The sequence below is a fragment of the Oryza brachyantha genome, chromosome 5 (assembly GCF_000231095.2).
Source record: "Oryza brachyantha chromosome 5, ObraRS2, whole genome shotgun sequence".
Lineage (NCBI taxonomy): Eukaryota > Viridiplantae > Streptophyta > Magnoliopsida > Poales > Poaceae > Oryza > Oryza brachyantha.
Genome location: NC_023167.2, coordinates 14028873 through 14044245, shown reverse-complemented (window position 1 = coordinate 14044245; position 15373 = coordinate 14028873). Strand labels below are relative to the sequence as shown.

The 15373-nt window shown below is 38.7% G+C and overlaps 2 protein-coding genes across 4 annotated transcripts; one reads left to right on the top strand and one right to left on the bottom strand.

The window, feature by feature from the left end:
• Positions 1 to 3401: 3401 nt before the first annotated feature.
• LOC102721551 (polypyrimidine tract-binding protein homolog 3-like) lies at positions 3402 to 8985 on the top strand. 2 transcript variants are annotated; one of them, XM_040523924.1, is made up of 15 exons: positions 3402 to 3628; positions 3777 to 3869; positions 4005 to 4076; positions 4174 to 4250; positions 4788 to 4869; positions 5531 to 5663; positions 6215 to 6279; positions 6359 to 6408; positions 6481 to 6522; positions 6719 to 6770; positions 6869 to 6920; positions 7004 to 7017; positions 7123 to 7230; positions 8045 to 8188; positions 8302 to 8985. In XM_040523924.1, exons 2-15 carry the CDS (start codon positions 3813 to 3815, stop codon positions 8689 to 8691), a joined length of 1338 nt encoding a protein of 445 aa, XP_040379858.1. In that variant the 5' UTR covers positions 3402 to 3628; positions 3777 to 3812; the 3' UTR covers positions 8692 to 8985. The 2 variants fall into 2 exon arrangements, with proteins under 2 accessions (XP_040379858.1, XP_006654460.1); XM_006654397.2 differs by lacking the exon at positions 3402 to 3628 and having other exon boundaries at positions 3744 to 3869; positions 6872 to 6920.
• A 625-nt stretch (positions 8986 to 9610) lies between these two features.
• On the bottom strand, positions 9611 to 13944 carry LOC102721078 (protein LIKE COV 2-like). Of its 2 annotated transcripts, none has more exons than XM_006654395.3 (8): positions 13640 to 13944; positions 12740 to 12792; positions 12537 to 12646; positions 11630 to 11797; positions 11243 to 11340; positions 10488 to 10614; positions 10081 to 10200; positions 9611 to 9953 (listed from the first exon to the last, which is right to left on the bottom strand). In XM_006654395.3, the coding sequence occupies exons 1-7, from the start codon at positions 13757 to 13759 to the stop codon at positions 10094 to 10096; spliced, it is 783 nt and encodes a 260-aa protein (XP_006654458.1). In that variant the 5' UTR covers positions 13760 to 13944; the 3' UTR covers positions 9611 to 9953; positions 10081 to 10093. The 2 variants fall into 2 exon arrangements, with proteins under 2 accessions (XP_006654458.1, XP_006654457.1); XM_006654394.3 differs by having other exon boundaries at positions 9614 to 9943.
• Positions 13945 to 15373: the final 1429 nt, after the last annotated feature.

Here is a 15373-nt window from a genome sequence, read left to right as displayed (position 1 = left end):
AATTAACTTACCTCCCTGGCCGAACTCGGCCTATGAGGTTGTGTATATGACATAAAGAATGGCGGCAGTTAGTTTCCCTCTACCCGTCCTTTACTTCTCAGAGGATCTCCTCACCTCTAAGGGTCTCGGTCTCTAGATCCTAAATACTAGAAAATAAACTACGATGAGAAACCCTAAAATCGACTCCAAGTTAAAATTAAAATTAAAATTATAACTTATAAGTATAAGCAAAAATATAAGGTTGTATAAAATCATCACCTTAGTAAGCATAAATTTCCCCCAAAACAAGAACATGACAATGCAACTACCAGATTGGAGGATTAGTGTGGGGATAAGGAGATATTACCTTCAGAATCCTTTTAAAAGTTTGGTTGAGCTAAATGTAAGTCGCTGTATTTTCTAAAGAAAATTTAAGTTGTTTTCACACCATCTTTTCGCTTAATGCTTATGTTTATAAGTCAAAATTAGTTAGCCTTAAATTTGGAGCAAATTTTGAGTTTTTCCATCATAGTTTAATTTTTAGCCTTGTCTTTTAAATTACCAAAGCACATATATAAAAGTTTTAGCCTTAAATTTAGAGCAAATTTAGAGTTTTTTCTAACATAGTTTAATTTTCAGCATTGACTTTTAAATTACCAAAGCACGTATATAAAAGTTTTACATTTGCAAATTATTTTTCTTTTATAAATATACTATTTTGGTTATTTGCGAATAAGTGAAAGAGAGAACCTTTATCTTTAGAGGTGTAAGTGGGCCAGCCCGACAACCCGCTTATAAGCCCCTCTCTACTGTAGCGACCTACAGCCTGTAACACTGGGAGCAGTTAATTAATGCTGTCGATCAATGACTATGGCCAGCAATGAAATAAAATAAATTCAGGTTATGCCGTCAGCATGGCACCTAGCTTTTGGCTGGTTGAAAGGTAGGACGTCACACTAGTTCAACCTGACCAAATGATCACTAATGATCAATGTTAATGAGAGTAGATGGGCGTCAATTTGGCCAGATACACATACCCAATATTTTTATGAAATATTTTATTTTTGGACCACCCTCTTCATTTTCGCTCACTAGCTAAACACGTAAAAAAAATAAACGGCCATCTCCTATAAAAGAATATCCAGTCAACCAAACAAACTATTTGAAAAGTTACTTGCTCCTAGGAACTAGGACCCGCCGGAAGTGTTGTTTTTCCTTGAAACCGGTGAATAGTAGTATTACTGGCCTAGATATTTTCCAGGGGTATATGTAAAAGTTGTGCTTGGATGGATTGTACAGTATCGCTACCAACAAGACAAGCCTATATACATATACATGAAGAAAATCATGAACAATACTCACTTAGGCCAATCGTTTTGATCTCATTAAATAGTATGCTACGTAGGTAAAAATTATGACCTAACATATACTTTATGATGAGATATATGTGTTAAATTTTATAGGGATAAAACTTGTTATATACCGTTACCTAGATCATGAAACTGTATTGAAATCTTCACTGAGCAAATTCGAGTTAACTTTTATTGATCACCTAGATGTAATATTTAAGTGATATGTTGTTAGCTTATGAAATTGTAAAGTAAAATTTTGCATTGATACATATGTTTCATTCATTCAATTAAATATGTTTCGATGAGATGACACTATTAAAAAAGGACACGATAAATACCATGTCCGAGAATGACCTTATAATAACTTATTTTTAGAGACTTCGACCACACGTGCTAGTTACCCTATCTTTGTTCCAGTGCTACTAATGGTTAGAGTTGTGCTGTTATTTTTGATACTGGGAAGAGCCAGGAAAAAAGAGAAGACGAAAAAGAGTAAAAAATATGAGGACAACATTTTAATTTTACATTATACTGTGGCAAAGGACACGATTAGTATTAAAATTCATAAATTTTCAATTACATTAATAAAATATGTGACAAATAAAAATATGACATTTGATCAAAAAATTATACAATATAATAGTGAGCTAATAGTAAGCTAGTTCTTTTTTTAAAAAACCACGATATAAACATAGACACTCGTAATATATTCACCCTTCGAATACATCCCTTAGATGTGTGACAAGTCACGGTGTTATGATACAACCTATGAATAATGTATCTTTTCCTCCTCCTCCCTCATCCTCACACGTCTATCTGAAGCATCTCTATTGGAATCCAACGAAAAAATAATATGATTGAGTTTAAGGAGTAACTAGGGACAGATCCAGGTTTAGAGTAGCTATGGCAGGAACCCTACGCCCAGATCCTAGGCGGTGATGGTTCATGTTTCCTAGGAAAAAAATCAAATGATATATTTATAAATAAAAACATAATTTATAAATAAGAAATTATATACATATTCTTAGCGATCTAAGAGTCAAATATAGAAAATAAACTTCGGTAGAAAAACCAACATTAATTCTAAATTTAAGGTTAAAAATTCAAATTTTGGCTTATAAGTATAAGCATATGTAAAATTATCATATAAATTTTAAAATAGTTAACACTATTTAGGCTTACTCTTTAAACTTTTTTGGACCTAACCAATGATATCTAGGTTTGTACAAGTTTTAGGCAGGTATAGGTACATAAGGAACAATTGACCATGTGTACCTATTTTTATATTACTACTATCTTCGCCTCGAAATAAATTCATTTTTTAGTTTTTAGATACAATGGTTTGACTCTTTGTCTTATTTGAATTACTTTTTGTGATTAGTATTTTTATTGCTACTAGATGATAAAACATGAATAACACTTTACGTGTGACTAATTTTTTTAAAGTTTTTTAATAAAATTTTCAAATAAGACGAGTGGTCGAAGCGTTAAACACAAAAATCGAAAAATAAAGTTATTATGAGACGGAGGTAGTAACAACTGATATCGTGTAACGTAACGGTGCATATCACTAAAAATGGATTGCAAGTTTCTTTTGTGTCCCTTATTTTATTCCTTTGCGTTGTGCACCTACTGTGGCAGAAGAGGAACAAAAGATGGGCAATTACAATTTTAGAAAGTTATAAGATAAGCGGCCTCGCATATGTTTATGCTTATAAGCTAAAATTTGAATTGGTAATATTAAATTTAGAGTTAATTTAAAGGGTTTTTTATCATCGTTTATTTTCAGCTTTTGTATTTATATTACTAAAAACACATATATAAAATTTTTTATTTACAAATATATCGTTTTAAATCCAAATGATGACCCTCTAGATTAAAATTAATGATAGATTTACCTTCTTTATCCACATGTTATTGATCTTGATGAATGAGTGACGCCATGTGTCATCGCCAGTTTGGCACAATGGGGGTAAATTCCTAATTTTTCTACTGAGATAGTATGATCAAATCTGCTGCCCATACCGCCAACAACTTTTTTAACGCATTGTTGTAACTGTAATGGGCCTGCGGCTCCTTGCGCCGGCCCTAGTCCTGTCCCCTCCTCGGCCTCGACTCCCGGAGGTCTCCTCGCGAGCTCACCCGCCGCCCGCCGCTCGCCCCCCGCGCCGATCTCCATCTGCGAGCAGCGGCCCGCGCCGATCTCCATCTGCGAGCTCCATCTGCGAGCAGCGGCCCGCGCCGATCTCCATCTGCGAGCAGCGGCCCACGCCGGCGTCCTGCTGCTTCCGCCGCCGGTGAGCAGCCGCACGCACATCCTCTTTCTTTCTCACCCCCTCCTCTCTCTGTCCACGCCTCTTCTCTTTGCCTTAACCTTATCTTCTCTTCCATTCTCTGGAAAGCTTCTCTCTTTGCCTTAACCCTAGCCCCTAGTAGTGATACCAGGTCCGCCCCTGCTGTGGTGTGCCGCAGTCCGGGAGGATGGCGGAGCCGTCCAAGGTGATCCACATCCGTAACGTCGGGCACGAAATCGCTGAGGTGAGAAGCAGGGGAGAGGAAGGAGGGAATCGTGGATCTTTTTTTTTTCCCCTTCTCCGCCCGGATGGTTTGGGTTTTACTGTGAAAGCTTCTACCTTTATGACTTGTTTGCTCACTGCTTTGTTATTGCTGTAGGCTGATCTACTGCAGCTATTGCAGCCGTTCGGCAATGTCGCCAAGATCGTCATGCTGCGTGCCAAGAATCAGGCGAGCTCCCTTTTCCGTTGTTGCCTGCTACGCCTCTAGCTGCTAAGTAGACGTGTGCTGATATATGTCTGTTTTGGGGTGGTTTCTGGTGGCTCAGGCACTTCTCCAAATGCAGGACTTGCACAATTCCGTGAGTGCGCTGCAGTACTACAGTGCTGTTCAACCTAGTGTAAGGTAATGCTACTCTTGCATGTGATAACTTTGGATAGAAGTAGCTCCTAAAAAGGGGAGATTTTTTAATATAGATTTTTGCGATTTTAGCTGGTGCTGATGATTTTGGATAGAAGTACTTCCTCTGTTTCACAATGTAATACTTTCTAGCATTGCCTAGGCTTGTATGGATGCTCATAAATTTAGACATATGTATAGATTATATATATCGATCAATAGATGAATTTAGGCAAGGCTAGAAAGTTTTACAATATAAAACGGAGGGAGTAGCTTGTAAAATGTAGAGATCTTTTATACAGATTTTGTGATTTTAGCTGGTCAGAAACATAAACTCCTTCTGGACATTTATGAAAGCCAAGAGGGTTTAGGTTCTTGACTATGTGACTTTTTATTGACAACTGTTAATGTACCGAGCTTACTGTGTTACATTCTTCTCTATACAAAAGATAATCTTACTGCCCTTCAAGATTTCAAATCGTCTCATTTAGCATGTGATTACTCTTTTCTGCAAATGTGTTCACCTGTTTTATGCCACTTTAGGGGAAGGAATGTGTACATGCAATTTTCATCCCACCAAGAACTTACCACTGACCAAAGCTCTCATGGACGGAATTCAGATCAGGTACACATGCAGATCACAACATTAGTTTTTCCCTTTCTGAACTTTAGGGATTACTTTTAAGCTTTTTAAGGTGGTTGAAATTGGACAATGTCAATGTTTGAGCTATGAAGTCTGCATGTGTTCATCCTAATTATCCTCTTTTCTTAAACCACTTGCACCTTTTACTTCTTTGTGGATGCAAAAAATTGCAAATGGTTTGTTCCATTTTACAATGCTTTTGTGAGGGACAATCCACTGACCACGTTGGTTTACTCAATGGAATCTTAAATTCTTTCCCATTGCCTCACTCAACTTTCCCAGTTTAATTCTTTTCTATTGGCATGGCTTAAAGTTGATGAAAGATTCCTAAAAGTTAACAATACAATATTGGAGTTTTCTAAAACCAGAAAACAATGGTAATCTGTGTAAACCAGAAACTTAGTCACTGCTCATAATAGAAGTGTGGCAATATTTGACTTGAATATTTTATATTACACATTTTTTTGTATCAGAACTGGGAGGGTGATTACTATTCAATTTCGCCCCTTCTTCCAGCTAGTTAAATTGCATACCGTATCTACCATATCTTATTGTTACAACTAGATCTGCATATTCCTCTCTATTTATTCTTTTCTTTCTCTCTCCTCTCTCGTCTTGGTGCTTGTTTGCTGCTGGGCCCCAGGAGTCAGAACCCAACCGAATCCTCTTAGTTACTATTCACCACATGATGTATCCTATAACTGTGGAGGTTCTGCACCAAGTTTTCAAAGCTTATGGATATGTGGAGAAGATTGTCACGTTTCAGAAGTCAGCTGGTCAGATTCCCCCATCTCTCTTTCTCTCACTCCACACACACATGCACGATGTATGCTACTTAACAGATTGCATATGAATGGCAAGGCTGATTTTCATTTTTATAAACTAAATGTAGTAATTTCTAATATGGGTACTGTGCTGTACCCTGGTTTACAAAAGTTTATGCCAACTATTGCAGCAATGATGTTCTAGTGAATATCAATTTATTACAGTAGATGCAGCATTGCGTATTATATAGCAATAGGTGTGTACATGCATTCAATACTAGGCAGCAGCAACATGACTAAATTATAGAAGCACATAGATTGTAGGTATCAACCTCTTGTCCAATTGATACAAGTCTCACAACAGTCCATAAAGAAAAGTAGGCGACAGCTTGATTTTTCCCAGCGGCCTAGTCCATCTGTCCTACTAGTTTTTTTTTTTTTGCGTGTGTGGCTCTTTTCAATCACTGGTACATATTCATCTCCCACTGGGATAAATAAGTATGGGATCTCCCACAATTAATGCTTGCAAAGTAGATTTATTACATTTAGTTTGTTTAATGCAGGTTTTCAAGCCCTTATCCAGTATCAATCACTCCAAGAAGCTGTGGAGGCATTTGGTGCTTTGCATGTAAATTTTTAACTGTTCATTTAATGCTCTTGTGTGTACATTTCTTATGTACTTCATTCTTACAAACGAAGTATTCCAGGGAAGGAACATATATGATGGTTGCTGCCAGCTGGATATTCAATATTCAAAGTATGATCTATGACTATCTGTATCTTATTTTATTTTTTCTCAATCTAATTTTTCTTGTTTCCTTTATTTCAGTCTTAGCGAACTGCAAGTCCACTACAACAATGATCGTTCTAGGTAAAATTAACCTCCCATCCTTTGTCCTTACAAATGACATTATTGGACAATTTGTAAGCATCAGTAAATTTTAGGGAGTTGTATTTGTCTTTATAGTTTAAAAGTTAGCATTCAACTTCAATTCGCAACTTATTTCTTCCTTTTGACTTTTATTAATCATCTCCTTACCTGTTCTCAATATTATCTTTTTATACAGGGATTTCACAAACCCATCATTGCCTACCGAACAGCGTCCAAGGGGCTCTCAGGTTAGAGTGCTTATGTTCTGTCATCACATCACTTGTTTCATGGACCCATTTTGCTCTGAAACTAAATGGATAATTTTATTATTCGAAAATTATTGAAGCAGCAAGGCTATCCAGATCCAGGTGGTCTTTATGCCTTCCAACAACCAGGAGGTAGCACACTTCAGTTCTGTTTGAATTAAATATTTATTGTTATTTGCAAAGGTTCCTGATTTAATTTCCTTTGGGTTATACAGCTTCATATGCACAGGTTAGTAGTCTCCTGTGATCTGTCTCTCAATTCGTGGACACTGCTTAGATGGATAATAACCCTATGAGTTCTCACGCAAAAATGTTTGCATTTGGTGCATATCAGATGGGAAGAGCTGCAATGATCGCAGCTGCATTTGGTGGAACTTTACCCCCTGGGGTAACTGGTACAAATGAACGTTGCACACTAATAGTCAGTAATTTGAACACTGATGTAAGTTTCCACCTGTCCTGTACCATGCAAGACTTATTTCTTACCTAACGCTTAACTTTTCCACTTAGATTCTTTATTTTTAAACTTCTAAGCATAAGCTGTTTTGAATGAGCACTTTGATCCCTGAGGTTTCTCTAAAAGGCAGCTTTGGTCCTTGACGAGTCTGATGACTATGAGTCCTACTTGTGGGTTGATGTTTTGAACATAAAGCCAAAGGACCTAATTAAAGTTTCATGCCAACTACACTTGTGGATTGAGTCCTACTCAGCTATGTAGGCCATCCCAGTTAATGAAATCATCAGTAAGTTTAACCAATTCGAGGCCAAACTGGAATCAAGCAGTTGCTTGGCCAGGTAAACCTATCTGTTATCTTATGGTAGGGTCAAATGTAGGTGAAGGAGCTGCTACAAACATCCAACCCTCTCTCTAGTCGGACCCCTAAGGTGGTCTGCAAATGAATGCAGAATGTTACCTGCTCACTTTGTTGTGTCTGCTGACCTTAGAAAGGAAGCATCAAAGATGCATGGTGCTGTTGGAGTACTGGGGGTGTTGGATTTCACCTTCCTGGTCATGTAAAGACAACCTGGTTCTTGAGTACGATTTAAACTACCAGGCTGTTGGCATGAATATGAGGATTAGGCCATTCTTTGGCCAGAGTTTTGGATAATAAAGATCTCTTTGGCATTATATGGTCCAAACTGACCTGCCCTATATGAAGACTCAATGGATCAAAGTGGTTGTTAATCAAGAGTAGTTTAAGCCTTATGGGCCTTAAAGCTTGCCATCTTTATTTAGTAACTCATCTACCCTGCAGAAAATAAATGAAGACAAGCTTTTCAATCTGTTCTCTCTGTATGGGAACATAGTCCGAATCAAAATACTGCGCAACAAACCAGATCATGCCCTTGTTGAAATGGCTGATGGGTTTCAGGCTGAGCTAGCTGTGCATTATCTAAAGGTACTATTTTAATCGCAATTATCTGCTTCATTGCATTGAGCAAACTATTATTCTATTGTTTATATTTATAATGCTGTTTTATCATATTTGGGATGTGCCAATCTTTTTCACAGGGGTCAGTGTTATTTGCAAAGAAGCTCGAGGTTAACTACTCGAAGTACCCCAATATAACATCCGCTCCTGATGCACATGACTACACAACTTCTAGTCTTAACAGGTTCAATAGCAATGTAATCAAGAACTACCGACATTGCTGTGCTCCAACAAAAATGATCCACATTTCAGCCCTTCCACAAGAGATCTCTGAGGACACAATTCTCAACCATGTTTCTGAACATGGTTCTGTTGTAAACACAAAGCTATTTGAGGTAAATGGCAAGAGACAGGCACTCATCCAATTTGAGAGCGAAGAGGAGGCGACTGAAGCCCTTGTATCAAAACATGCCACCTCGCTGGAGGGTAACACAATCAGGATCTCATTCTCCCAGATGCAGAGCATATAGAAACTCAATCCTGGGGAACTATTCAGCTAATCGGACATGACGAGTAGCAACCTTTATTTAGGAAAGCATTGAACTTTAGATGTGAATTCTGTGCCGTGTTCTTCCTGTAGGCCGATGCTGTCTTTGCTGTACCATGCCGTGAGTCTGTGAGTGAACAATCTTGACGTTGGGGCCTTTTGCTGCGCCAAATGGTTTTAAGCTTCTTTTCTTTCCCTTGTTGGTTTTAGGTATCCAAAGGATTGTGTCTGGATATTGTGGCTGTTCTAAGCGAAAGAGTTCTGCCCTACCGTGAACAAATCGTGCTTGTTGAATCTGAAAAGACCATTCTTGCTTCTTTACAATTGTTTTTTTGGTTGTGTTCTGGTACTAACTAGAACCGGTAAAGTACGGCATAATCTGTCAAAACAATACGACTCTCCCTCTCCATGTTTGCTTTTGGACATAAAGTTTAATTATTTATTTTGTTACTTTTATTGGAAGCATCATTTATTTGGTTGACTTGTTTTATACGTAAAAGTACTTTAACCATCATATATGTTTTTAAATATTTGCACTAATTTTTTAGATGAATAATCAAACCTAAGTTTAAAAGTCAAAACACACAAATAGAAAGGAGTGGCGAGCTCCCTCGAGGGTTATAAATTGGTAACTGATTACTATTACCACATTCTTTTCTTAGTTTCTTTATATCTCATTTTTCTAAATATATATTTTTTAATTTTTATTAGTTAATTCCATTGTTTGACAGAAGTTAGAAAATCTTCAATATCTCATCTTCATCATTATAACCAATAAAAACTTGGCTGGTACGCGGAGTAGTTTCTTGATTTGAACCGGTTCAAGAGGATCAAAAACAACACATCAGTTTTCAGGGGTGGGTCCAGGGGTATTTCATGTTGTCACATGACACCAATGAAACTTGACAATGATTTACCACCATCACCATGGTTTTAGACTTTCAGTTCACGTGTATAAGAACCGGGACACAGTGAAGTCGACAAGGTAGAAATACTATCGATCTTTTCTTTTTTACTTAAAGGAGTATAAATACTATTGGTCACAGTACTGGTATACATTTGGGGCGTGCATGAAAGATTACACAATTTTTCAATCAGCGAGCACACAGAAGAGACGCGCACGATAGTCGACGCTGACTTTCGTGTTTTGATCTGCCTAATCTACCAGCAATGCTGCTTTCTCAGTCACCTTGTTACAGTTTGTATCATTGGCGGATTTGCCCTCTTCAGCAACCCTGAGCAAACCTAAATGTTAGGTCGCAGTATCAGTGTACTATGTATAACAGCTGATACTGAAATGACATGGATCAGAACTCTATTAGCAACTGTCTGGGACAGGTTTACAGGCCTTGATCGCATCTGCATATTTTACCTGATGTCATGTCTCACGCACTCATCATTCTGTTTAAACGGGTGCTCTGACCCTTATGGGGTGTTTGTCCTGGCGCTGCAATTACCTGTGGCATGGTCATTCCTCCAGAAACAATGATTTCTGTAGAAAGTACAAAAGCAAAGAGCATAGGATTAGATGAATAGAAGAAATGTACTAGGAATCAAGGATAAAAACTAAATTGGATAGGGAAAAAAAATCTACCACCAGGAGGATAACTTTAAAATCTGGATATATAATAGCAGAAGAGCAGCAGATATTGGATGATATTTGGAAACACTAGACATAATTTACTTTGCAACTCAATTCTGGAGCATTCAAGGAGTTTGATATGGGATACTTTTTTTGGACTCTAAAATAGTAGAGACAAACACATGAAAGAAACCAACCTATCCCTTCTCGAATGGACAAATTCGGCCTTATAATCTCCTCAGACCTAACCAAGAAGATGTCACCAATATATAGATGATTGGTTGGAACATACACACTGCACAGCTCTTCATCACCTTTGTCAGTCTGTAATGCAGTATTAAAAGATCGTCTCAGAGTGAACAGAAAGTGTCGAATCATAGATGATTTGCTAAAATGAAGTTGAACAGAGCAATACAATGTGAGCCTCTGTAATATATACTATTATGTAACCAAGTACAAGGGACTATGTGTGTAGCCTAGTGTTTACAGCGCTCTAGTAGTATCTACCAGCTCCTGGGTTTGACTACCCTTGAGAGTGAATTTTCAGAATTGGTTTTAAAAGGTCACTTGCTAGCCACTTTGTTAAAACATGTGTTAAGAAATGACCTACGATGGCGGGACCTTGTGTATAGGGCAGGGGCCTCAATGCACGGGTTAAGGCCCAAACCGTGGGGGTGGGTTGACATGTTAAGGGACCAGGGTTTGTGGCCTTTCTCGGCCAGCTTTAGCTGAGGTTTCTTAGCGCAATGCCATGAAGGCAGGCTTTTCTCCGCCGGTCAAGTTTATAGCCAAGCACAGTATTTGTGACTGCAGCTTGATAAATCGAAATGAAACCATTTTCTATATAGCTGAAGGACACATCTGAAGGTAATCATCTAGGCAGGTACAGGGCGAAGCCATCTAGGCTCTACTCAGTCTAGACCATGTGTATACATAAAGTATAAACAAGTACCTGAAGGATCATCGTTGATGTTATGAATCCAAATGCATATTCACCAATACGGGGATGACTAATTATTGCAACTTCTTTAAATGCTGTTGTATTTTGATCTGTCAATAAAAAAATAAATAATAAGAAAAATTTCTGGTTGAAAAAATGAAATACGACAAAGTAAGAAATTTGTAATATAACGATTAGATGATCCATTAACCTATTGATACCTACATAAACACATGAAAACATGAAGTGGGTAGAAGCATAGTGTCGGAACTTGTAAATATAATTTATCAGTATAAGTAACAGTCTCATGCACTCAAATTGAAAAACATCAACGAACTATGAAAATAAACAATATAGGTGGAATATTTCAAATCACATAGAACTGTATGTATGAATCACCTGGTGAAACAGCAGTGCTAACTTGCTTTGATGCAGAATATATGTGCCTTACAAAAGGCATTTTCTTTATAAACCATTCCCCAATCCAGAAGACAGTTGAACCAACCCATGAAGAAACAAATATTCCAACTAGCAGTATGAATACCAAGGAAGTCAAAAACCCAAGGCCTGAAAGGATGTGACAACCATTTGTCATAAACAAAACACAATACAAGATAAAACTTTTATTACTCCACATAGACAAACCATGAAGTTTTGTCATTTATAGCTTGAGGTTGTTATTGCACCACATACTGAATGGCTAAAAGGCGATTTGTTATTCGCATTATCAGGAATCCATGATTAACAGTGCATCCGATAAAAAGAAAACAACATAAACTAAATCAAATGACTAAAGCACCTAAACCACATTAGTTCACAGTCCAATTTGCAAAACCAAGTTCGATTTTAGAGATTAAAGATAGAACAAATAGAAACAAGATCCAGCAGGGAAAAAAAGATATCCTAGTCTACTTGTGTTAATATACAAATGCATTACATATAAAAAAGAGTAAATATACATACATCTTTTCCCAACTACTCTCTCTAGTCAAAAATATTTGTCAAAAAGATATCTAGGACAAGATTGGATCAAACTTTTAAAATTCAGACCATAAATAATTTCTTAAATGTTTAGTGTAAATACATAACAAATGATATACATAGATTTTCCTTGAAAAGTACTATCATAATATCATAAACTTAAGATTTTATAAATTTATACAAACATAAAATCGGTTGTTAGAATTTTAAATGTTTGACAAAATCTTGTCCTAAACGACAAATATTTTTGAGCGGAGGGAGTATTACACATTACAATTTTGCAATGATAAGTACAGATAGAGAGAAATTTTTTTGCAACAGTTACCAAATATATCAAATCCAAGCTTTGCATATAGTGGACTGAAAAAGCCATCAACAAACTTAATAAACCACCAGGTAACGAAGAATGTGACAGCGATTGGGAAAAGAACTACACTGCAAAATAAAAGTGGAAGGGAACAGGTTAATAGGCTTGGATATAATCTGTAGCTCTTCCAATATGTCTAGATTAGTTCCTGAAAAACATACCATCCTGTCATAAATTTTCTTGATACCCAGCTTTGAAGAACAGCAAAACATGCCTGTTTAAGCATACAAGGTTAGTTACAGAACTACTATTTTGAAGATAATTCAACACATGCATGGACAGAAGAACTATATATTATTCATTTGGGTGAAAACAGAAAAACATCCACATTTTGTCTAGTTTGCTCAGTGCTAGTGATATCAACATAATCAAACATATATCGAATAAGAAATAAACCCTCAAGATGGAAAACATGACTATATACTGCATAAAAGACTAAACAGGTAATAATTCTCGAATGGGATTTTTCGAAAGTTTTAGAATGATTAGAATAAGAGTTTAATACTCAGGGGATCAATGTTTAGGGGCAGATTAATAAGTGCCATTATGAAATTCCTACTGTCAAACACATATCCCGTCATAAGATTTTATGGTCAGACAGCATACAGCATGTTCAAAAATAGACAATTCCTAAATGCGTAGAAGCAATAACTCTGGGTCAGCCAAGATCTATCTAAACTTTACATGTGTCCATGTCCAAGAGGGCGGCCCTATGCAGCAATTCACAACCTTTTTGAATTTCGTGCCTAAAAGCCGAAATTTGCATTCAATACTACGACAGTATCTGTGTGAGCATCATCACCAGGAAGTATTTTGAAGGGCATAAAATCCATGTATAAAACACGCGCATTGATGCATTATGTTATAAAAAACATGCAATGACAGCAATGTTCATCGCTGAGTCAATCGAGCCGCAGAACGCGAGGCCAGGCCAACGTTCCAAACAGCTAGAAGCCTGGAGATCAAAAACAGAAGCAGCGCACAGGGCGCGGCCAGATCCGAGCAAGGAGCAACCATTAGGGTTTAAACCCGTCCGGGAGAAGGGTAAGGCCGATCGGAACCTTCCGGGTGGAGGTGGCCGGCGAGCTTGGCCGCGGCGGCGACTTGACCGGGTCCTCGGGGTCCACCGCCTCCGGCGCCTGGCCGAGCGGCACGGGCGCGTACTCCTTCTCCTCCGGCATTGCGAGCCCAGGAGGGGTACTTCCTCCCCGAAGCTTCCGGAAGCTTCTCGCCTCTGTGGGGGTGGGGGAAGGAGGGGGGGGGGGGGTGGAGGGGACCGGAGGATGCCAACCAAACCGAGGTGGTTCGCCGGCTTCGCTGTCTACCACCACCAGCACCACGGCACCACCACCAGCAGCAGGAGCAGGAGAAGGACAAGGAGGCGGTTGGTGGGGGAGTTCGTAAGCGAAAGCGCCCTTTGCGAAGGAGGAGGAGGAAGGAGACGGAATTGCCCCTCCGGTGGGCCCCGCCAACCCACAGGAGTGCTACCCTCTCCCCACGTGGGGTGGTGGTGGGGAGGCGTGGGGCGGAGGAAGAGACGCGCGGGAGGTGGAGGGGGAGGCGGAGCGAGCAGACGGCGGAGGCCACGAGCCTCGGCGCGGGCGGCGGCAGCGGCGGGTCGCGGGGGTGGGAGGAGAAGCCGACGCGCGGTCGTCGCCGTGCGCCGCCCCGCCCGTGGTTTTCTCCGCCCAGGCTGCAGCTGAGCTGGAAGACGAGTCGTCCACGGTCTTCGCGTGGACTTTGTCAACGGTCAGGATTGGTTGACGAGGGGTGCGGCCCGGCCGGCACCGGTTTTTTTGTGGGCCGCTTTATGTTTGCTCGTAGGCCTGGCCCAGTTGACTTGCCTGGAAGATAGCTTTTCTGGGCAACTGGGCTAGTTCTAGTGTTAGACCTAGTTGGGTTTGTGCCTGAACTCTTTCTACGTTAATTATACTACCTATGTTTTCAATACTTGTCACTGACTATTATTCGTTTATAAACTTTGACTGCTCGTATTTTCTTGAAAAAGTAATTATTTAAGAGTACGATATAGTACATTCAAGAAGATTACTACCGTTCCGTAGTTAATACTGTTTATAAGTCAAAATTTAAATGTTAACACTTAAATTTTAGATTTGATTTTGAGAATTTTTTCAGTGATTTATTTTACTGCTTTTGACTATGAGTGGCTATGGACAAGTATATAAAAGTTCTACATGTAAATTATTATTTGTTTGTGAAAACGTGGCTTCGACTTTTCTTGCAAAAAGCAAAATGGTGGGAGCCGAAGTGTGTTGCATCTTAAATATAATCATAAAAATTTCATATGTCATGATCCATCCATTCAAAATTTATTGATGGTCAAAATGAAAATTGTATTGGTCGACCGTAACAATTATTTCAAACCGGAGGTAGTAGTTAATTGTCAGTCCTGACCTTTTGAATTATATGCAACTAATTGGACCATCTCAAGATATATTTACACAAACGTAACAAAGATGCAAACTAATGCATGCCAATGCGTCATCGCGCACCTCTTGCTTGTTTTGCTGCCCTCGTGCACGTTGAACCACAACACCAGGAATTCGTTACGGTTGTTTTGGTTTTATTAACCAAAACGAAAAAAAAAAGAAACTTAAAAGAACAATTCCATCTAAATAAAGAACAAAATACGACAGTGTCACTGCCATGCACCCTTCTTAATTTGGTTTCTTGCATTGATGCATTTTGAACACAGATCACCACCGTGTCATCTTGGCGCCAAATCAAAGACTCGTGGTTATTTTCTGAGCAAAAAGAACAAGAAAATAGGTAGG